At 42.9% G+C, this 23,849-nt stretch overlaps 2 protein-coding genes across 3 annotated transcripts in view; one reads left to right on the top strand and one right to left on the bottom strand.

Annotated features, from left to right (window-relative positions):
* The window catches only part of PELP1 (proline, glutamate and leucine rich protein 1), a 359,306-nt gene that overhangs the window by 256,924 nt on the left and 78,533 nt on the right, over positions 1 to 23,849 (top strand). The gene's annotated exons all lie outside the window — the stretch shown is intronic.
* Positions 1 to 23,849, bottom strand: part of RCBTB1 (RCC1 and BTB domain containing protein 1) — a 67,559-nt gene that overhangs the window by 18,406 nt on the left and 25,304 nt on the right. For both annotated transcript variants that reach the window (XM_068134736.2, XM_078767725.1), the window contains 4 exons: positions 17,338 to 17,480; positions 11,404 to 11,594; positions 9,142 to 9,268; positions 4,516 to 4,667 (listed from right to left, as the gene is read on the bottom strand). In XM_068134736.2, coding sequence (XP_067990837.1) covers positions 4,516 to 4,667; positions 9,142 to 9,268; positions 11,404 to 11,594; positions 17,338 to 17,480 — 613 coding nt within the window. The remainder of the gene's footprint in view (positions 1 to 4,515; positions 4,668 to 9,141; positions 9,269 to 11,403; positions 11,595 to 17,337; positions 17,481 to 23,849) is intronic.

The following is a 23,849-nucleotide window of genomic DNA, read 5'->3' as shown; positions in this document are numbered from 1 at the left end:
AGTGGTACATGTTACTCTAGAGAGTGGTACATCATACCTGTCAAAAACCAATGTAACTGATGTCACACCTTGGTTACTAGCAAGCAGTGACTGAATCTTCTGCATTATGGTACGTCCGAGATCGTCAAATGTGTCAAACTGGGCTTCATCAAGTGCCTGAAGTAGTGCCATCCCATCAATGACATAAGCAGTATCATGTTGGTCAGAGGGTTCGAGCACCTGGACTTCCTCGCAATTAGCTTCTAACTTCTTTGCCAGATCCGCTGACATGGATGAGAGGTGTCGGGTTAGTCTTTCAATAGCGCATTAAATGCGCATTTCCCAATCGGCCCGTTACCGGATTTTGTTGCAGGTTGTGAGCACAGTGCGGTCATTCTTGTTAAATATCGATCGGATGTAGCTATTTTAAATAAATGACATGCAATCCTTTGATACATAAACTAATAATTCAAGATATCACATTGTAATAGCTATGCTTGGAAAAGGTGTCAATTTAGGAACAAAATATTATATTTTAATAATTACATAGCAATGAGGTATTACCAAAATTTACCAAAAATACGGATTTACCAAAATCAGACCTGAACCAAAATTGAATCGGCTTGCTCTCGTCACCTAACCAACTCATCCACCGAGTTTCATCCAAATCCGTCGACAACTTTTTGAGATATTGTGCTATATATCGATTTTGGCCCTTTCAATCAATGGTGAAGAATCACTTTAAAAATTCTCATCTCAGGATCCAGATCGGGATCTTCACCAAATTCTATTGAATATTAGTCCTTGTGCACACACCCTACCTGTCCACCAGATTTTGTCCGAATCTGTCCATAACTTTTTGAGATATCCTGTTCACAGACAAACAAACAAACAGGCAGACAGCGGTGAAAACATAACCTGCGCCCACCTTTGTTGGCGGAAGTAATAAGTAACTGGATGAATGTATTTTGAGTGAGAACGTCTTGCAAGAAATAAAGTAAAAAAGGCATTTTGCACCTTTGTGCCATAACCTTTGAACTGCAAATTTCAACATTTTTAAAGTCTATGGAAAACTGTACTTTTAAAGTGAATTTGTATTTGTTCGGTTATATATTTACTCGCATACAGCCTGGTTTCATCGGGCTGTCGTAAGGGAATGTGTATACTCCCACCCTCCAGCCCCAAGTCCTTAAGCACAAGTCTAAAAAACCCCTCCCCACCCCATCCCCAAAGCCCCTTTCCTAGCTTTCTGTGCCCTCCCTGCCCCCCCCCCCCCCAAACTCAACCAACTCTGTCCTCTCCTCCTTCTTTCTTATTCAAGTCCTCAACCCCCCAACCCCAAGCCCACAAGGCCCCTCTCAATCCCAAGAGTCCTCATCCCTCAAACTTCAACCACCCTTTCTCAACTCTGTACTCTCTCTGCTCTCCACTCACCCTTCTTCAAATCCTCAACCTCCCCCTCCATGTCCACAGCTCCCCCTTTCTTCAAAAAGTCCTCAACCCCCCCCGCCCCCCTCCAAACCCCGAGTCCTCAACATCCCTCTCCTAATTCTCTCCGATGTTTACTCTACCCAACCCCAAATTCCAAACCACAATTCCCTGTCCTCCCCTCTAGCCCTTTATAGAACCAAAAGTGCATTCTTACATCGATCACACATTCTTACGTCAGATACATAGAGAGACAGACAGATATATAAATAAATAGCCACACACATAGATAGACATGCATAGATAGATAGATAAACACACATATTGATAGATATATACCAAAATATAGATCGAAACACAGACACATGTGCACAGACAGACACAGATAGATAGGATAGGTAGACAGACAGGCAGACAGACAGACATAGATGGATAGATAGATAGACACATAGATAGATAGATGGATATATGGATGAATAGATAGATAGGCACATATTTACATCGATAGATAGATAGACAGACACAGATAGATAGATATAATGGACACACACAGATAGATACATAGACAGATACACATGGCGATAGATAGATAGGACAGTCAGACAGAGATATAGGACAGATACAGATAGATACACACAGATATATAGATAGGTAAATAGACAAGTAGAGCTACATTCAAAGTACACCGCCCCCATGCCAAATAAATACGAGTAAATAACATATCCTCCAGCACGCGTCATCACCAGGTCCCCTTTGGCACCCGGCGTGACTTCATGCAGCGCCTGGAGATGGAATAGGGAGGGAGAGATCTACAATAGACACAAACACACACACAGATAGATCTATATATATATGTAGAAAGATAGACAGACACAGATAGATATATAAGAGAGACACACACGCAAACAGAGATAGATAGAGATACACACAGATAGACAGACCCACACAGATATATAGACAGATAGATATGTGGATATACACACACGCATGCATACACCTCACATGTGTATGAATAGAATGTGGAAGCATTAGTAATGAGTCCGAGGTTTCGTTTTTAAGGGGATTACGGCGTAAGTGGTTACGACGTTCACCCTGTTCACACACAATCGCTTAACACGTGTATTGTGTATTATGCTTCAAAAACTTAAAAAAATATAGCCCCATGGGGGACTGACGGTTATTTCCCCATGGTTTCTGAGAAGATTTTAAAATAAATTACCTGATTTTGAGGTGAAACCCCCTTTTCAGCCTCTTATAGGGGCGAATCTGGATGGGGGGCACATTCCCATGAGACATTAATGTTCTGTTGTACCGTACCTAATTTGGTCCATATCGGTCATGTAGTTTGTGAAGAAAATGTCTTAATGAATATGAGGGATTAGGGGAAGGAGCCTGTGGCCCCCTTTCCATTGGAGAAACGGCCATGGGGAGCACAACTTAAGTTTAGGGCATGGTCACGATGCCGCATGGCCAGTTTGGTTTGGAGCTGGTTGTTGGTTTCTGAGAAGAGGCTTTTTAAATGAAATACCAATATTTGGGGGGAACTCCCCTTTCATCCCCTTTAAATGTGTGGATCTGGATGGGGAGCAGAACCCCATGAGACCTTACTGTCCTGATGCATTTTACCAAATTTGGTTCGTATCTCTCAGGTAGTTGTGGAGAAGAAGATGTTTTCATGAAAATGAGGGATTCGGGGAGGGGGACAGTGGTCCCCTTTCCAAGGAGGTATACGACCATGAGGAGCATAACTTCAGGTTAGGGGGCATGATCCTGATGCCTCATGGTGAGTTTGGTCTAGATCTGTCTATTGGTTTCGGAAAAGAAGATTTTTGAATGAAATACTAATATTTGGGGCAAAACCCCTTTAACCATCATTATAGCCTGGTGTTGGCTTAGCGGTTAGGGTGCTGGCTTGGGATCCTAGGATCCTGGGTTCGAATCCCGGTCGATCGCTGAATTAACGCCAGGGGGGTTGACTCAGCCTGTCATCCTTCCGAGGTCGGCAAATTGAGTACCAGCTTGCTGGGATGAATGATCACGGTGTGTACCCCGATTTAGAATAGGTACACCGTATCCCTGCGCATCGTAAGAGGCGACCAAGGGTTGGCGTCAGGAAGGGCATCCGGCCATAAAAACATTGCCTCAAACAGGGAACCATGATTGTCATGGGGCCCGCAAGGCTAACCCCCGCTCTAGCGGGGAAAATGGCCTTAAAACGATCATTCATTCATATAGGAGGCACATCCAGATGGGGGAGCACAACCTCACAAGACCTTGCTGTCCTGAAGCATCGTACCAAATGTGGTCCATATCGGTCCGATAGTTTGCGAGGAGAAGATGTTTTAGTCAAATGTTAACGGACGTATGGATCAACACTGAGGTTATTTTGGAGAAATACTCCGAAATAACCTAAAAGCTACTGAATCAAATCCAACCAAATTTTGCATGTTGCCTAAGGGCACCCCTGGTATGGTTTCTGTCAGGGTAGCATATTTGGGGGAGGAGGTTCAGGGTAGATGAAGACCCCAATTCTCTCTATGTAAATGTGTTTCATATTGTGCCACCTGGTGGTAGCTGATATTACAAATCATCTTCTTATATAAAGAAAGTTTAAGCAACTTTTAACAATATGCATTATGGTGATGGAGAAATCTGAGTAAGAATAATTCGAAATTCTCAAAATATTTCATTTCGCTCATTTTAAGCGCAGGTTGAAACCAAAGCATCCAAAACTGAGCTTCGCAGAGAAACTGAAGTGATTTTTGCTCGTGTCATGTGCAGATATAGCAGCAGGGATGGTTGACAAAGGTGATGTTAGCTGACTTCCAAAGAGATGGAAGATGACCTCTGGCAAATTATAGAGTGAATAGAGCAACATGTTTGTGAAGTAAAGCATGTTGTCTTTTGATTCAATCCATCAGCAAAGTGATGGTTAAAAATGCCTAATCTCACCTAAAATCAAAGTCAGTACCAACTGGTGATGCTGCAAAAGACACCACGAGTGACTGTGGTTCCATCAACACGCTCTGTTCTCGGTATGTTATTTACACACAAGTAGAGGCTCTCATAAATACAGACACAAATACTTCAATGTAGCACAGCGCATACCGATAGCGTCTTCAGGAGGCAGGGTCACTGTGTCCGTGTAAAGATATTCTAGGAAGGCACGGTACACAGGATACGAGAACTGCTTGATTTCGATCTCCTCCTTCCCATCCTCGTTCCAGTGCGACTGGAACATGGAGCGAAAGTGCTCACACCTGCATCACACAATGTACAAGACGATTTCCTCAAATAAACTTTGTACATTCATTCATTCATTCATAAACATGCCGAAGCGGTCTCAACAAGATCATAAAATCCTCCTGTTTCCTTAAAAAGGAACCCTGTTTCCCTGAAAGTGACATCCACAGAAATTTGCATGAGTTAGGGCCATTTATAATCCAGAATGGGATATTAAGCATATTATGATTATTTGAGCCCTTTAACTGGGCAAATTAGATATTTGGAGACCTAATTTTGAGTGTTTAACATGAAATAGTGGAATATTTGTTGCAATCTTGCTGTCGCCATCCTGCTCTGTACTGTTAGAGGTTTGAGGTGACGTAAGACTTTCAGTCTTGTTCTGTTCACAAAGGCAACATTCACTTAAATTGGTTTGCCTGTCGATTCAGGAGACTATTTGGAGGATCTGCCTTTTTCTTCTTCTGGTGTTGTTTGCCCGTTACTTTTTCTTGAATAAATAGTGCCGCTGCGAAACAGACGACATTGATCTCCTTCAAGGTGGATGATTTTGAAATCATTTTTTAAATTTAATGGTTGGTTCGCCTCACTAAGATTTTTTGGCTGTTTATTGTTTTCTATACGATGAAGTTTTGGTCTATGTCTGAGTTTTATCAATTTCATCTCTTCTATTTTGTTAGCTAACTCTTCTTACGTATATATATATGCTGCGTATATATTAATGCGTATATGCGTATATATTATATATGCTGCTCTTCATCATTTTCACCTTCCTCCTCTCCCTCATTCTGCTGCTCTCCCTTGTCTTTCTGCCCATCACCATTCATCTTTTCCACTCTTTTCCCCTTCGTCTATGCCTGAGTCACCTGATCCTTGTCTCTGAACCGGTCTTTCCCATTTCAGAGGGACACCGTCATTCTTTCCTTTTGCCGCACTCTTTCTTTGCCGCCTATGGACTGGCTCGATGTCGGCGTTTGGTCCCCCGTCTCGTTGCACAGCCAAAACTTCCTGTTTGTCCTAGATGTAATCTTTTCGATTCTATCTTCATCTAGATATATTTTAATTGTTGAAAAGACCTTCTCAAATTTATCAAGGTGGACCGTCTCCGCCCAAGTGACCAGTTTCGTTTTTGTCAGCTGGTTCCTGAACTGGAAGGTGTGAAAACATTTCGCTACCTCGGAGACATGCTGAATGGAGAAGGTGGATCAGACTCGGCAACGGTTGCTCGAGTGAGATGTGCATGGAAGAAGTTTCGGGAACTGAGTGGCGTGCTGATGAGGAGGAGAGTGTCGCTGAAGCTGAAGGGAAAGGTGTATGCTGCATGTGTGAGAAGTGTTATGATTTATGGGAGCGAGACATGGGTAATGAACGTAGAGCAGCAACGAAGGCTGGAAAGGGTGGAAATGCGAATCGTTCGATGGATGTGCGGAGTATCGTTGAGAGAGAGGAAGACAAATGATGAATTGCGAAAGATGATGGGAATATTGCCTGTGATTGATGCTGTGAAGAGGAACAGGTTGAGATGGTTTGGTCATGTGTTGAGGAAGGATGAAAGTGACTGGTTGAGAAGAGTGATGGAAATTAATGTAGAAGGAAGTAGAGGACAGGGAAGACCGAGAAAGACTTGGCTAAAGATGGTGGAAGAAGAAATGCGGGCAAGGGGGTTAACAAGGAGAGATGCAGAAAATAGGGCAAAATGGAGAAGATTGTCATGGGGACCGCAAGGCTAACCCCCGCTCTAGCAGGGAAAATGGCCTTAAAATGCATGTTGTTGTTGTTGTTGTTGTTGTTGTTGTTGTGTTCCTGAACCGTTCACCCTTACCTTTACTCCCCCATGCCTCATGTATGGAATACATCTGGCATTGGAGGATTATCCTCTTCTCCTGAACACTCCAGGTTTCCGTTTGTAGTTTTCTCCTCTGGAGTATTGTCTTTGATGGTGGAGAGACAGTTAGCACTTTTACAGCTTCTTGCTTTGGTGCATAATCATGTATCTTTGCAAGGTGATGTTTTTCCTCGCTTGAGAAGATGGTCATTATTTTGTTCAGTGCAGTTTCCTGCTGCTCAGAGTGGCCGCACAGACATAGTGTTTCCCCTATAAGAGGCCTGTGACTCTTTGCTTGAGATATTTTTCTTCTTTTTATCAACACAAGATGTTCTATCGTTTCCCTGTGCCCCATCTTCATCACCTCCTCCCGTTCTACTGAAGGCCCTCCTCCCCAAGAGCCGTCGTGCAGAGTCTGGACCATGCATGAGTTATATGGCATTGCACGCCGCTTGCTTTATTCCAACGTTCATTTCCAGGACTGACGTCTGCCGTCAGGGTCGATACCCAGAATTTCCCGGTGCCTCGATCAACGTATAACCACGGTCCACCTCGCAGCGCCTTCCTGACCCGCCCATCACAGAGCCGTGCACATTACATGTTATTCCCATCTCCACATCCCAGTGGGGACCTTACCACGGCCAATCCACTCCCATCCCCCTTCCTACCTTCACTTCTGGCATCCGGAGTTTCTCGCGGTTCATCGGAGCCATGTCTGTTCACAAAGCGCCGTCTCGATCTATCAGACCCGGTGTTAGCGGCACTTCACATGCATTCACATTCACGTTTCCCTCTTTATTCACAGCCCCTCCTACCCCCTTTAAACCTCTACATTTGGCATCCGGAATTTCCCGTGGTTCACCGGAGCCACATCTACTCATAAAGTGCCGTCTCAATCTATCAGACCCGGTGCTCGTGGCACTTCACGTTGATTCACCTTCACGTTTCCATCTCCATTCACAGTCCCTCCTCTCCTCAACATCAACACCCTCTTCCACTCCAACAAAGACCCCTCCCTTTCGGGGTCTGCCATGTATCCTGTGGAAGAGTCCGGTCTGTATGCAATCTACATGGCAGCATACCCTGTTTGTCCTTTCGATGTCTGCTTTCAGGAAAGAGGCTCCAGAATATCGTGAAGTCCCGGCGGGCGTGCTGGCGGTTCGTCCCCCCTTGCAGTGCCTATTCAAAGGCAACGGACCACGTTCATCTTTCTCTCGATGTCAGCTTTTGCCTCGATGTTCGCCGCTATGGCATAGGCTCCAAAACCACCTGAGGTCCCTGCGGTCATGCCGGTAACTCGGTCCGCCCCGCAATGTCGCTCATAGGCTGCAGACCAGTGTTCGCTCCACGATCCCTCTCAAGCGCACACTCAACGATGATCACCAACTGTGCCACCCACAGTACTCGTAATCCTCTATTAACGATTTTCTCATCTGTCGCCAAGACCGAAGTCCACAGATACCCTTCAGCAGTTATGCGTTGGGGAATTGATGAAAGAGCTGGTGAGGTAAGCAGATCGCATACCAATGGCATCTTGATTGTGTGTGAGTTGAAGTGTGTGTGACTGTGTGTGTGTCTGTGTGTGTGTGTGTGTATGTGTGTGTGTGTGTGTGTGTGTGTGTGTGTGTGTCATTGGTTGTTATCTCCACATGTGGGTTTCAGAAGGTGGAACAGAGTCCTCCCAGGTCTCGAAGTATCCACCCCAGTTTCAGTAAGAAAGCACGATTCACGGACCAAGCTGTAAGGTTTTCATGTTCGAAAAGTTTTTTACCAGGGCTCTTTTGAGGATTGTCACCGAGCCCTGGACAGCTTCCAACGGCAGTTGGTAATATTTCGAGGGATGGTTTTTAAGATCTCCAGTGAGGTTATTTTTTGTCACTCCCATTGCTCCAACTATCACTGGTAAAATGTCTGCACTCTTCAGCTTCCAAGTTCTTTTCACTTCATTTTTGAGGTCTTGGTATTTGCTTATATTCTTGATTACTGCATTGTTTAGGACAAAATCACTGGGTACTGATATCTCAATTAGCAATGCCTTCTTTTCTTTTTTTTGTACCTTGGTACTACATCCAGTCGCATTGCTTTTTCTATGTTCACGCTCGATGGGATCATCAGGTCGTACATAAGCATTACTTCCTTGTTTTCAGTGATTGCTTTTGTTTCCTGAGTTTTTTTGGAACTGGGATATTGAGAGTTTGCAGATGTACCAGTGGATTACTTTACATACCTTATTGTGCCTTTGCGCGTACACCTGTTCTGATACGAGTTTCTTTTTTACATCCGGATGGGATGTGGCTCGTACCGTGTGTTTTTACCTTGCAGAAACCTTTTCACATCGCGTCACAAATGCATGTCAAATGGCGTGGTACCGGGTTCCTAATACGCATCTCATCCCATTGAAGCTGCCGTTTTCGGCTCGGTCTTCACTGGCTTCAAAACTGATGTTTTCGATGTGGCTCTCAGTCCTTTCCATTCCCGGGAAATTACGCCACCTCCCTCTCACCACCATTGTGTGTGTGTGTGTGTGTGTGTGTGTGTGTGTGTGTGTGTGTGTGTGTGTGTGTGTGTCTGTGTGTGTGTGTGTGTGTGTGTGTGTGTGCATGCCTAAAGGTAAGAAAATGTACTTTTCCCCGTTTGTGTGCCTCATCTACAGTCTTTGATGAAACCTGATTTTGAGGATGGCTTTGTGGACGTAGATAGACTGTCCTTCCACCAAGAACCGCAAGTCTCCAGTTTCTGGATTGTCAAACTCTCGTTTCATTGATTGTGAAACAGTCATGTGATCTTCATCATCTGCAAAAAATCCATCCCAAATATCAGAAACAAAATACACAACATCCTCACCTACCCAGCCTTATCAATTAATTGATGGAATTATGATCACACACACCTGCAATAATCCAATACCTAACCTTTAAAATGAATTATGTCCTCACCAAGAAAGGAGTGCCTGCACCACCTTCAGGATTACAAAGCGGTTTTCAAGCAAAATGAATCACAAAAGTCACCCTTTCACGTCAGGCATACTCATGTTGAAGCCTGATGAAGTCCTTGGGTCATGGATGCTGAAATGTTGTCTGACACTAGTGTGTCCTTTCCTGTTCATGACGAAAAGGCTGCAGACCAAGACAAAGGTAAAGTGCCCCCCTCCAAGTGTTTGAGCATTTCATGATCTTGTCAAAGAGAAGGAAGAGGCTGAGCCTGCCTGTCTGTCAGAGGGATGAGAGACATCATGGCAGAGGGTGGAGTCATCAGCAAAGAGATAAAGAGGCTTTTCCAGAGAATCAGAGAAATCATTGATGAAGATTAGGAATAGGATGGGGCCTATAACACTGGCTTGGGGCACTCCAGCCTTTTTTTTCTTGTATACAGAATCGAGGCTCGTGTAAGAGCTAACACATTGAACATGAAAACATGCACAGACACATAAAACATACAATGAAGGGAGCAGGAGACAAGCGGGAGAGAGAGAGGGAAGCACACAAGCACACCAACAGAAGAGAACAGGTACGTCGGTAGATCTGTGGAAGGGGGAGGGTTGGGGGAGGAGGGAGGGGTACACAGTAAAAAGCAAATGAACACTTCTAGGAATTTCAGGAAAGAAGTTGGGGATTGAAAGAGGCGGATTTGGGGTTTTTTAATGGGGGCAGAAAAGATCAAGGTTTTGGATGGGGGAAGATAAGAGATGGTGGTGAACAGCTGTTTTAAGACCTGGAGGGAGGAGAGGGATTGAAGAGAGTGTGGGAGTTTGTTCCAGAGGCGGGAGAAAAGAGGAATGAAGGAGTGAAGGTGAGCAGAGAGTCTTGATTTTGGCAGTTTAACCAGAAGAGGGTTGCTGGCAGATATTGTGCGTCCTGCAGGAATATTTGGGGGACAGAGCACAGACAGAGCAGGGGTAGCAAGGCCGGAGAGGAGTGGGTAGAAGACAGAAAGACCACCAACCTGCCTGCGGGGAGTAAGTGAAAGGCCCTCAGAATCAGCTTCATCGCGGGAGATTCCAATGATTCTGAATGCTTTGGTTTCAACCGCGTGAAGCCGAGCTAGGTGTGAGGCAGGAGCACCAGCCCAGAGGGGGGAACAGTATTTCATTGAGCTGCGGATGACAGGGAGAGGAGAAGAAAGGGTTCCATTGAGAGCCACATGTTGGCTATGAAAGTGGAGTGAGTCAATAACCCAAGAGCGGAGTTAGCCTTGGATACCATAGGCAGACAGTTTGGAGAGCAAGACAGAAATGCCAGACTATCGAAAGCTCAAGATGTGTCCAGAGAGATGGCCGTGTTATCGTGTCTAATATTTGAGGGCCTCCATCCATCGTTGAGAGAGGAGAAGCGGCATGTCAAAGGTAAAGTGACCAAGTCTGAATCTAAATTGATGATCCGACATGAGGCTGTTGGAGAAAAGGAATAATTTTATGTCAATTGCGATGATGGATTCCATTACCTTGTTGATGATTGGAAGCAAGCGAATTGGTCTGTAGTTAAGGGGATTCATTTTTGCACCTTTTTATGTAATGCTGTGATGTTGGTCTTCAATGCAAATTCAAGGGATATGAGTAGACAATGGATAAATACACGGTATTGAGGATTTGAGGCTAAATTCTCTATATAATGAGCCATTGGTTTACTTGAGAATGCTAAATAGATAAATTTAATTGGAAATTTCGCTGACAACAGAAGAAATAATAATAACAATCAAAATAATTAATCGATTCTCAACAGACCCACATTCATTTTGGCTTGTCATAGATGGAGTTTCATTAGCATGGTGAGCAAATTTTTATAAAATTGCATTATTGCTTTTTAATCAGCAGTCATGATGAAAGACTACCAGACCAGAAGTACTCAAGCAATTGTGAATCATGTGTAATGGGAAGAACACACTGCCTCCTGGAGTGCAGCACCAATACAAAGTGCACTCCCTACACTCACCAAGTGTCAACAGGCGCCAGGTGACTGGCGGGCATGAGAAGCAGGCAAACACGTCGTCGGTGCTTGGCAGCTTCATGAGCCGTGGAGACACAACTGGCTGTCCACGGCATTGGCCCCACATGTACACCTGTCCAGTTTGTGTACGGCCAGCCGAAAGGTTTGCAAAGTGACAAGCAGCCACTTCCGTAAACCTGCAAATCCCGCATAGAAACGTTGAATTATGGATTCACTTATAGACTCGAAAACTCACTGACTACTCTGGTTCATTCTGTGAGATTAAATTCTCACCACTGTATTGCAGTGCCACAAAGGTCCAAATATTTGGATAAAAAACAAAAACAAAACCTATGTATTACAAATCAAAAAGAAGAATATATGGTTACCTTTCAATTAACCCCTTGTATGGAATTACGAGGTCTGATCAAAAAGTTGCAGGACTAAATTTATTCTTACAAAACTAAAGGACAACACAGTTAATCAAAAGTGTCCCTTTTAAAATAGTTTCCTCCTGATTTAACACAATGATTCCAGTGACCCTGCCATTTTTTAAAGCATATCTGGTACTTTTTTTTGTGATGGCTTTTGTGATGGTTTTTCTCTTTCCTTTTATAGTTTGTTGTTGATGGAACATAAAAAGTCATTTTGTGCCAAAGCTGGTAAATACGGAAGCTGGGTAAACTGTGGAATGTTGTGCTTAGTCAAACATTCTCAAGGGGAGTGTGCTCAATGTGCCGGCGCATTGTCGTGATGCTACATCTAAAAACCTGACACCCATTTTTCAAGTCCCTTCCATCGAACTGCATCTTTTAGGTGTTGCAGAACTGCCAATTAAAACTTTTCGCTGATAAAAAGTTAAACCTGTACTGGGTTTAAGCACGCATTTACGGTTAATATAAAGTTAAACCTGTACTTGGTTCAAGCACGTATTTATGGCTAATATAAAGTTTAAACTGTACTCGGTTTAAGCACGTATTTATGGCTAATATAAAGTTAAACCTGTACTTGGTTCAAGCACGTATTTATGGCTAATATAAAGTTTAAACTGTACTCGGTTTAAGCACGTATTTACTGCTAATATAAAGATAAACCTGAACTAGGTTCAAGCATGTATTTAGAGCTAATTTAAAGTTAAAACTGTACTGAGTTTAAGCACTTATATAACGGCTAATAGAAAGTTAAACGAGTATGGGGTTTAAGCACATATTTATGGCTGATATAAAGTTAAAACTGCACTCGGTTCAAGCATGGATTTACAGCTAATATAAAGATAAAACTGCACTTGGTTCAAGCATGTGTTTGCAGCTAATATAAAGTTAAACTGTACTTGGTTCGAGCATGTATTTATGGCTAATATAAAGTTAAACTGTACTTGGTTCGAGCATGTATTTATGGCTAATATAAAGTTAAACTGTACTTGGTTCGAGCATGTATTTATAGCTAATATAAAGTTAAACCTGTGCTGGGTTTAAGCACGAAATTATGGCCAATTTAAAGTTAAAACTGTACTGGGTTAAAGCAGGAATTTATAGCTAATATAAAGTTAAAGCTGAACTGGATTTAAGTACTATATTATGGCTAATAGAAAGTTAAACGAGTATGGAGTTTCAGCACATATTTATGGCTAATATAAAGTTAAACCTGTACTGGATTTAAGCACATATATTACGGCTAATAGAAAGTTAAACGAGTATGGAGTTTAAGCACGTATTTATGGCTAATATAAAGTTAAAACTGTACTCGGTTTAAGCACGTAGTTATAGCTAATATAAAGTTAAACCTGTACTTGGTTCAAGCAGGTATTTAGGGCTAATATAAAGTTAAACCTGTACTTGGTTTAAGCATGTATTTACGGCTAATATAAAGTTAAAACTGCACTTGGTTCAAGCATGTATTTGCAGCTAATATAAAGTTAAAACTGCACTTGGTTCAAGCATGTATTTACAGCTAATATAAAGTTAAACCTGTACTTGGTTTAAGCACATATTTATGGCTGATATAAAGTTAAAACTGCACTCGGTTCAAGCATGGATTTACAGCTAATATAAAGTTAAAACTGTACTTGGTTCAAGCATGTATTTACAGCTAATATAAAGTTAAACCTGTACTTGGTTTAAGCATGTATTTACGGCTAATATAAAGTTAAAACTGCACTTGGTTCAAGCATGTATTTGCAGCTAATATAAAGTTAAAACTGCACTTGGTTCCAGCATGTATTTAGAGCTAATTTAAAGTTAAAACTGTACTGAGTTTAAGCACTTATATAACGGCTAATAGAAAGTTAAACGAGTATGGGGTTTAAGCACGTATTTATGGCTGATATAAAGTTAAAACTGCACTCGGTTCAAGCATGTATTTACAGCTAATATAAAGTTAAACCTGTACTTGGTTTAAGCATGGATTTACAGCTAATATAAAGTTAAAACTGCACTTGGTTCAAGCATGGATTTACAGCTAATATAAAGTTAAACGAGTATGGGGTTTAAGCATGTATTTACGGCTAATATAAAGTTAAAACTGCACTCGGTTCAAGCACGTATTTACAGCTAATATAAAGTTAAACCTGTACTTGGTTTAAGCATGGATTTACAGCTAATATAAAGTTAAAACTGCACTTGGTTCAAGCATGGATTTACAGCTAATATAAAGTTAAACGAGTATGGGGTTTAAGCATGCATTTACGGCTAATATAAAGTTAAAACTGCACTTGGTTCAAGCATGTATTTACAGCTAATATAAAGTTAAACCTGTACTTGGTTTAAGCATGGATTTACAGCTAATATAAAGTTAAAACTGCACTTGGTTCAAGCATGTATTTGCAGCTAATATAAAGTTAAACTGTACTTGGTTCGAGCATGTATTTATGGCTAATATAAAGTTAAACCTGTACTTGGTTTAAGCACGTATTTATAGCTAATATAAAGTTAAACTGTACTTGGTTCGAGCATGTATTTATGGCTAATATAAAGTTAAACTGTACTTGGTTCGAGCATGTATTTATGGCTAATATAAAGTTAAACCTGTACTTTGTTTAAGCACGTATTTATAGCTAATATAAAGTTAAACCTGTGCTGGGTTTAAGCACGAAAGTATGGCCAATTTAAAGTTAAAACTGTACTGGGTTAAAGCAGGAATTTATAGCTAATATAAAGTTAAAGCTGAACTGGATTTAAGCACCATATTATGGCTAATAGAAAGTTAAACGAGTATGGAGTTTAAGCACATATTTATGGCTAATATAAAGTTAAGCCTGTGCTGGATTTAAGCACATTTATTACGGCTAATAGAAAGTTAAACGAGAATGGGGTTTAAACAAGTATTTATGGCTAATATAAAGAAACATGTACTGGGTGTAAACATATATATTACGGTTAATAAAATGTTATACCTGTATGGGGTTGAAACACATATTTACGGTTGACAGGAAGAAACTTGTTTGTGGTGTAAACATGTATTTAGGGCTGATAGAAAGAAACCTGTACTGGGTTTAACATGTATATTAAAACTACTAGAAAGTTAAGCCTGTACTGGGTTCAAATAAGTATTTACAGCTAATTTAAGCAGCAACTGGGCAAAATAATCGCCCACCGACAACTTTGAAGTTGGACATTCAATAAATAAGAGTCCCAGACACTGCACAGTATTGGGCAAGTAATCGTGTCTTCCTGAATAATCTTCAATGAGGAAGTGGTAGATCCAAATCCCTCTTGGATGGACCACCTCATAGCTAAGCATTCTGTGAACATCACAAAACGCAAAAAAAGATTATTCAATCAAAATCTGGGTCAAAATGAACACTTCTTTTTTTGTGTACATGCAAAGTAATTAATCACTACTCTGAACACAAACAATAAATAGATTCCAGAAATGCAAATATTGGGATTGCACACCAAATTTGAAATGAACCCTCCCGATCCACAGGTGCCTTTTTGTAACATTTATGACATCACATCACCAACAGATTTTACACATTAAGGCTATGGCAATGGCCACCTCGGGATGAATTTATGAAAGGCATTTAAGAGTTAGACGTGGGTAGAATAGCGAATTGTGCGATGGATAATCACCCCACCCATTCAAAGTTAATTCCGGAGTGGTTATCTAATGCGGATCAAAACCGAATCACAAGCGTTTAAATAACAAAGAAACTTTTGCACGTCAGCATATTTGGTATAGTTAGAAGTGCAGTTGTACTTTCATATACTTCCTGGCAGTTTAAGTTAACTTTAGAATAACTATAATGGTATGGAAGGAGTGGCAAAACGTCATTAGATCTGCATACATAATAAATAGATAGCCATTAATTATTTTCTTCTGTGTATACAACCCAATCATAAAACATGATAGATGTTTCAAAACCCATCATCGATCACTTCAATCCAGATTACCCGGAGTGGCATACATGTGGGAACCATAGCTCAGATACAGATATTGTATAGACATTCACAGATTGTCTTTTCCATGATCAATGGTTGGATGGATGGATGGATGGATGGATGGGGTGAAGGAGGGATGTATGAGTGGAAGGAGGGATGTATGAGTGGAATGAGGGATGGATAGATGGATGTATGGGGGGAAGGAGGGTGGTATCAGTGGAAGGAGGGATGTCTGAGTGGAATTAGGGATGTATAAGTGGAATGAGGGATGGATGAGTGGAAGGCAGGATGGATGAATGGATGAAAGGAGGGTGGTATCAGTGGAAGGAGGGATGTCTGAGTGGAATTAGGGATGTATAAGTGGAATGAGGGATGGATGAGTGGAAGGCAGGATGGATGAGTGGAAGGCAGGATGGATGAATGGAATTAGGGATGTATAAGTGGAATGAGGGATGGATGAGTGGAAGGCAGGATGGATGAGTGGAAGGCAGGATGGATGAATGGGTGAAAGGAGGGTGGTATCAGTGGAAGGAGGGATGTCTGAGTGGAATTAGGGATGTATAAGTGGAATGAGGGATGGATGAGTGGAAGGCAGGATGGATGAATGGAAGGAGGGATGGATGAGTGGAAGGCAGGATGGATGAATGGAAGGAGGGATGGATAATCTCAGAGGGATGGAGGGATCTCTCAAAGGAATCATGTTGTTGACTGCTGAATCTAATGCAAGACACCCTGGATCAACCTACATTGAGGAGCAATGTGCTGAATCCCCTCCAACAATTGTCAGTGGGGCTTTGATTCTATGCAAGTGCATCATTTCAATTGGATGTTGGAGATATGGGCGGGGTTTCACAGGCTAATCGGCTGTTTATGCGCACAACTAAACGATGGATGTTAATCTCCCTTCGTAAATTGCTGTTTAAACGGGTAATTAGCTGTGCATGTACAAAGATGTTTTTTGTGAGCGTTTAAGGGGCCAAGTGTGTGTGTGTGTGTGTGTGTCTGTGTAGGTGTGTGTGTGTGTGTGTGTGTGTGTGTGTGTGTGTTTGTGTGTGGCTCACGAAACACCTTTCCAAAATTTGGCCCCTCGTGTCCAACAGCATGCCGATACACATTTCCAAACTGTCATGTATCTTAGCAATATTGTCAAGGGACAGCAACAGTGAAAATCTGTAATGGGAACTCCGGAACCCCAAATGACAACTTTGATTGCAATGGATCACTGCCAGAAGAGCACAATCTTTGCAGCACAATCCACTACTAAACCAGTGGTCTTGCTATGAAAGAGAAACAGCACATTTGCCACATATCTACAAATATTTCGTACACAGTGTCAATTACAGTGACACCGTGTTACAAATAAATCTCAAATACATTATCGAATACATGGGTCATGGCTTCCCTTTACCACTCTCTGTAAAGGAACTGCTTGGCCTTCATCCCCCTCCATAAGCGAGTCCTGACCACTGGTCACATGACGTTTCGATAAAATCTGGTAAAAACTACTTCAAACTGACAATTACGCACACCTGCCATGCAATGACGATCCAACTATTCTCACCTTTCACGATCAAGACTAAGTAGCACGGGGCTCTGCTGATTCACCTTGTTCCCCGTGCCCAGCTGGCCATAAGCGTTTGCTCCCCAGACATACAGAAGTCCATCATCTGCGAGTGCCATTGTGTGTGCATAACCGCACACGACCTGCAAGCACAAAACACCAAAATCATAACCACATACCACACAGAGAGAGTTCCCTGGATATATCTCAGATATATGAGTCTTACATCCTGTTTTGCTTTCTAAAATATTCTTCTTCGCAAAAAAGGCCAAAAAAGGCAATCGACGCATTGCATCTCCTCAAATGGAAGCCTATCCTTGATCTTCTTGCCCCTCACAGTGGTGGCTGGAGTGCAGTGTGTTGGGCACGATATCGTTTCCTCGTCTACACAAATCATCTACATTTCCAATAACCTGGGAAACCCTCTCTTCTTTTCTGTAGATGACACCAAACTGTTTCCTACAGTAACCCCATCCTAATGATTGATAGAACTGTTGCCTCCCTGCCTTTCACTGCCGATCTGGAATTGATTAGACTAGGGCATGCCCGTACGTGGGTGCAATGCCCGTACGTGGGTATGTGGGTACGTGGGTGCGAGTACGGTGACAATCCCCCCCCCCCCTCTATTTACATGAAATGGTTTGGTCCATGAAATGGTTTGGTCCATTCGCAACGCCAAAGCGAACGGCGAACGGCTTGCGAGTACGGTGACAATCCCCCCCCTCTATTTACATGAAATGGTTTGGTCCATTCGCAACGACCACAGAACCCCCCCCCCCTCTATTTACATGAAATGGTTTGGTCCATTCGCAACGCCAAAGCGAACGGCGAACGGCTAAATCGCCATAGCTCGGTAACTACTTGTCCGATTAATTTCAAACCTTGAAAAGGCACATCCTCGGGTCCCCAGCAATATACCTGGCAAGTTTAAAGTATATCGGACCGGTAGTTGTCGAGAAACAGCGGTCACAGACAAACATACATACATACATACAAACATACAAACATACAAACATACACACAGAGATTACTGGAATTATAGATAGATGCTGGTCTGATAAATGCAAAATATCCTTCAATGATGGAAAATCTCACAGGATCACCCTATTGCTCTGAAGGATTTTCAAACCAACCGACCTATCTATTTCCATAGTCAGCCACTTAAAGGAGTTCAATTTCTTGAATGTTTAGGCCTCACCATCAGCCATGACCTCTCCCGGGTCACTCACCCACATAGAAAACCTGGCCTCCAAAGCCAACCACATACTGGTCTTTCATTGGCCAATCAAAGCTGCTCACAGTCTATAGGGCCTCTGCCCATAGCTGAATGGAGTAATGCTCTTCCTTACAGTCTTACAATCAGGGGCCCCAGCATCACATCTCTCTATCTCCTGGATTCTGTGGAATATAAAACACTCAACATTATTGGAATCTCCAGGATGAGGCAGGAGCACAAGGTCTGCTGTCCTTATGGCAGCCAGGTCAGTAACTTCCCCAACAATTCCATGATATGTGTTCTTTCAGCAACTTGTACCGAGTTGAACTTCTAGAATCCAAGCTGACTGCACACCTTGACTCTTTTGTTCCACACTACACCTGTATTTGGAACTGCCATCCAAAGTCCACGCTATCCCAATCTTCCCTCCATTGCTTCAAGCATGCAGTGCACCATCATGCCCCATCCTTACCCACAATAACCCTTCCTAACTCAAACCTCCTACATGCAGTTTGCAGTGTTTCTTTCTCTCATCTTTCCAATGACATCAGTTCATACCCTCCATAACCCTGCTCTCCAATGAGCCTCAATATTGTAGAGGAAAGAAACAACCCCCCCAAAAAGGTGAGAAATCACAACAACCGGGAAAACAAGCGTTACGCCTAGGTCCCCCGTCGGTGAAGTGATATGAGTTGACAAAGTGGAAGACGCAAGGCGGCCATCTTGGATTTTGACGTGGCGACCCAATTTTCAATAGTGTTCTTCCTTATGCGTAGATACACCCAAACACCAGATTAGAAGTTGGTACTTTGCTTATTTTTCAAGATATTTCACTCACAAGGTTCAGACATATATATGGTGGCGGCCATCTTGGATTTTGACGTGGCGACCCAATTTTCAATAGTGTTCTTCCTTATGCGTAGATACACCCACACACCAGATTAGAAGTTAGTAGTTCGTTTATTTTTCAAGATATTTCGCTCACAAGGTTCAGACATATATATGGTAGTGGCCATCTTGGATTTTGACGTGGCGACCCAATTTTCAATAGCGTTCTTCCTTATGCCTATATACACCCACATGCCAGATTAGAAATTGGTACTTCGCTTATTTTTCAAGATATTCCGCTCACAAGGTTCAGACATACATGGCGGCGGCCATCTTGGATTTTGACGTGGCGACCCAATTTTCAATAGTGTTCTTCCTTATGCGTAGATACACCCACACACCAGACTAGAAGTTAGTAGTTCGATTCTTTTTCAAGATATTTCGCTCACAAGGTTCAGACATACATGGCGTCAGACAGACATGGCGGCAGCCATCTTGGATTTTGACGTGGGTTGCACCCACACACCAAATTAGAATTCGGTCCTTCGCTTATGCACGCACGTACGCACGCACGGACGCATGCACGTTCGCACACACGCACGCACGGACGCATGCACACACGGACGGAGGGGAAAACCATAGTCCCCCTTTCGCTCCGCGGTGCGACAGGGGACAAAAAGGGGTGGGGTTGGGGAAGGTTGATGAAGATAGAAGACATAAGTATGGATGGTGGATGAGCTGACGAGGTGAAGAGCCATCTTGAAGCCATGGAAGGAAGAATGAGATTAAACAGACTGGAGAAGTTGGTTCCACAGATCAGAGAAAGGAGGAACAAATGAGTGGAGGCGAGCAGTGAGCCTGGATTTTGAGCGTTTGACCAGAAATGATTTACTAGCAGACCATAGCAGAAACTCAATTGTTCCTCTTTATTTCCACCTGTGGAATCAACTTCCACATTCTCTTTAATGTCCTTCTTCCGTCCAGGTCTTTAAGACAGATGTTCACCACCATCCCAGATCATCCCCAATCCAAAATCATGATGTTTTCTCCCATCATTAACCCCGCCCAAATCCGTCCTTCTTCCAATTTTCCCTCCTTGGAGTTTCCTTCTGTATCCATCTTGCAAAGGGTGGTTTTGCATGCATGTTTTGCGTCCTATTTTCGTCCATTACGTCCGGTTCAGTGTGGGAGGGAGTGTAGAAACAGAGCACGGAAAGAACAGAGGGTGCGAGACCACAAGGAAGGTAGTCAAATCCAATCTGTCTGTAATGCAGGGAACAAGAGCTCCAGCTTTGTGGCAGGAGATTCCCTCAACTTGATCTCCACTGTGCTTGCCAACAACAAACATTTTACGACCATTTCCCCCTTTTGTTAGGGTTTGGTTTGAATGATGAAATTCTTTCAAATATGGATCTATTCATTGCATCAGCTTTGTGCAACCCCAGGCATTCCATATCAGTCTTGACAGTTTTAAATCATGTCTTTGTAGAAAGTCCTCTTGCCTTTCTTCCTCTACCAAGAGTGTTATTACTTACTCTCTATGCTGTGCTTGCCAATTGCTTGCCAATCAGATTGCATTGGGTGGAAAGCACAGCATGGGGAAATGGGATAGTGGAGCAGGAGGAGAACCTGAATTTTAAAGTCATGATAATAATATGTACTTTTGTCAAATTGTACTATATATATACATATACACTACATGGCCAAAAGTATGTGGACACCCCTTTTATTTAGTGGATTCGGCTGTTTCAGCCACACCCATTGCTGACAGGTATATATAATCAAGCACACAGCCATGCAATCTCCATAGACAAACATTGGCAGTAGATTGGGCCATACTGAAGAGCTCTGTGACTTTCAACACTTTCAACGTGGCACCGTCATACGATACCACCTTTCCAACAAGTCAGTTCGTCAAATGTCTGCCCTGCTAGAGCTGCCCCGGTCAACTGTAAGTGCTGTTATTGTGAAGTGGAAACGTCTTGGAGCAACAACAGCTCAGCCGCGAAGTGTTAGGCCACACAGGCTCACAGAACGGGACGGCCGAGTGCTGAAGCGCGTAAAAATAGTCTGTCCTCGGTTGCAACACTCATTACCGAGTTCCAAACTTCCTCTGGAAGCAACGTCAGCACAACAACTGTTCGTCGGGAGCTTCATGAAATGGGTTTCCATGGCCGAGCAGCCGCACACCATGTCACCATCTAAGATCACCATGCGCAATGCGAAGCGTCGGCTGGAGGGGTGTGAAGCTCGCTACCATTGAACTCTGGAGCAGTGGAAATGCGTTCTGTGGAGTGATGAATCACGTTTCACCATCTGGCAGTCTGATGGACAAATCTGGGTTTGGTGGATGGCAGGAGAACGCTACCTGCCCGAATGCATAGTGCCAAATGTAAAGTTTGGTGGAGGCGGAATAATGGTCTGGGGCTGTTTTTCATGGTTCGGGCTCAGCCCCTTAGTTCCATTGAAGGGAAATCTTTACGCTACAGCATACAATGACATTCATTTTCAATGACATTTTTTTTTTTTTTTTTTTTTAATACAATGACATTCTACATGATTGTGTGCTTCCAACTTTGTGGCAACAGTTTGGGGAAGGCCCGTTCCTGCTTCAGCATGGCAATGCCCACGTGCACAAAGCGAAGTCCATACATAAATAGTTTGTCGAGATGGGTGTGGAAGAACTTGACTGGCCTGCACAGAGCCCTGACCTCAACCCCATCGAACACCTTTGGGATGAATTGGAACGCCGACTGCGACCCAGGCCTAATCGCCCAACATCAGTGCCTGACTTCACGAATGCTCTTGTGGCTGAATGAAAGCAAATCCCCACAGCAATGTTTCAACATCTAGTGGAAAGCCTTCCCAGAAGAGTGGAGGCTGTTATAGCAGCAAAGGGGGGGACCAACTCCATATTAAAGCCCATGATTTTGGAATGAGATGTTCGACGAGCACATACGGGTGTGATGTTTGGGTGTCCACATACTTTTGGCCATGTAGTGTATATATACAGTCACGTGAAAAAGTAAGTACACCCCATGTAAAGTTTTGTCTTTTTCAACATATTTCAACATACAGCTATTTGATCTTCATTTCAACAATATTGATAGATAAAGGTGATATAATATAACAAATATCATGAAACATTTACATTTTGTAGTCCATTGTATAATTTAAATAAACATAAATGCAAATTTCGCATGTGGAAAAAATAAGTACATCCTTGGCTCTAATAGGTGGTATTGCCCCCTTTGGCAGAAACAACCTCAAGTAGGCGTTTCTTATATGGATTTCCATTTCTGGGAGGCAGGGAATCCATCCACCTGGTTACCGATAGTCTTTCAAATTTACTTGCACAATACGATGTAGCAATGTTCTTGTAATTGTAACATTCAATGTTTTCATCTACAAGTGGTATAAGTTATAACTGTCTACCAGTCTCTGACATCGACTGGGAGAAATTTTGGCCCACTCCTCCATGTAGAATTCTTTCAGCTGTGCGATGTTTGAGGGGTTTCTTGCATGCACAGCTCGTTTCAAATCCCCCCACAACATCTCAATGGGATTTAGATCCGGGCTTTGACTTGGCCATTCCAGAACCCTCCATTTCTTTCTTTTCAGCCATTCCTTGGTGGATTTACTGGTATGTTTAGGGTCATTGTCATGATGCAAGGTCCACCTTCGGTTGAGCTTCAACTTTCCGACAGATGGCCTCACATTATCCTCAAGCACCTTCTGGTACAATGAAGAATTCATAGTGGATTCTATGATAGTGAGCTGTCCAGGCCCTGATGCAGCAAAGCTGCCCCAAACCATAATATTTCCACCACCATGCTTTACAGTTGGTATCAGGTTCTTGTGGTCAAATGCTGTCTTTAGTTTTTGCCAAACATGTCATCTGATGCTGTGGCCAAATAGCTCTACCTTTGACTCATCTGTCCAGAGCACATTGTTCCAGAGGTGCTGGTCTTTGCCTAGGTGTTCATTGGCAAACTTTAGTCTTGCCCTGATGTTCTTTCTGGACAGCAAAGGTTTCCTCCTGGCACACCTCCCATGTAGATCAAATTTGTGCCGCCTCTTTCTAATGGTAGACTCGTGCACTTTGACATCAACATTGGCAAGAGCTACCTGTAGGTCCCGTGATGACATTCTGGGGTTCTTAGACTTTTCAGCATCTTGTGGTCTGCTCTCGGGCTGAACTTGCTGGGGCGGCCTGGCCTGAACAAGTTGGCAGTTGTTTGGAATCTTCTCCACTTGTAGATGATCTTCTGGACAGTCGAATGATTGATTTCAAATTGTTTGGAGATCTTTTTGCATCCCTTCCCAGACTCGTAGGCATCTATAACCTTCTTTCTGAAGGCCTCAGAGAGCTCTTTTGATCTAGGCATGGTGACGCCGCACACTTCAACAACAAAGAGCAAACCAAACTAAATGTCTGAGGTTTAAATAAGACAGGTTCCTCCAAGAT

This window comes from Myxine glutinosa, chromosome 13 (assembly GCF_964187855.1).
Source record: "Myxine glutinosa chromosome 13, kmMyxGlut1.1, whole genome shotgun sequence".
Classification (NCBI taxonomy): domain Eukaryota; kingdom Metazoa; phylum Chordata; class Myxini; order Myxiniformes; family Myxinidae; genus Myxine; species Myxine glutinosa.
The sequence above is the reverse complement of the archived record's forward strand: the minus strand, read 5'-3'. Positions and strand labels throughout refer to the sequence as shown.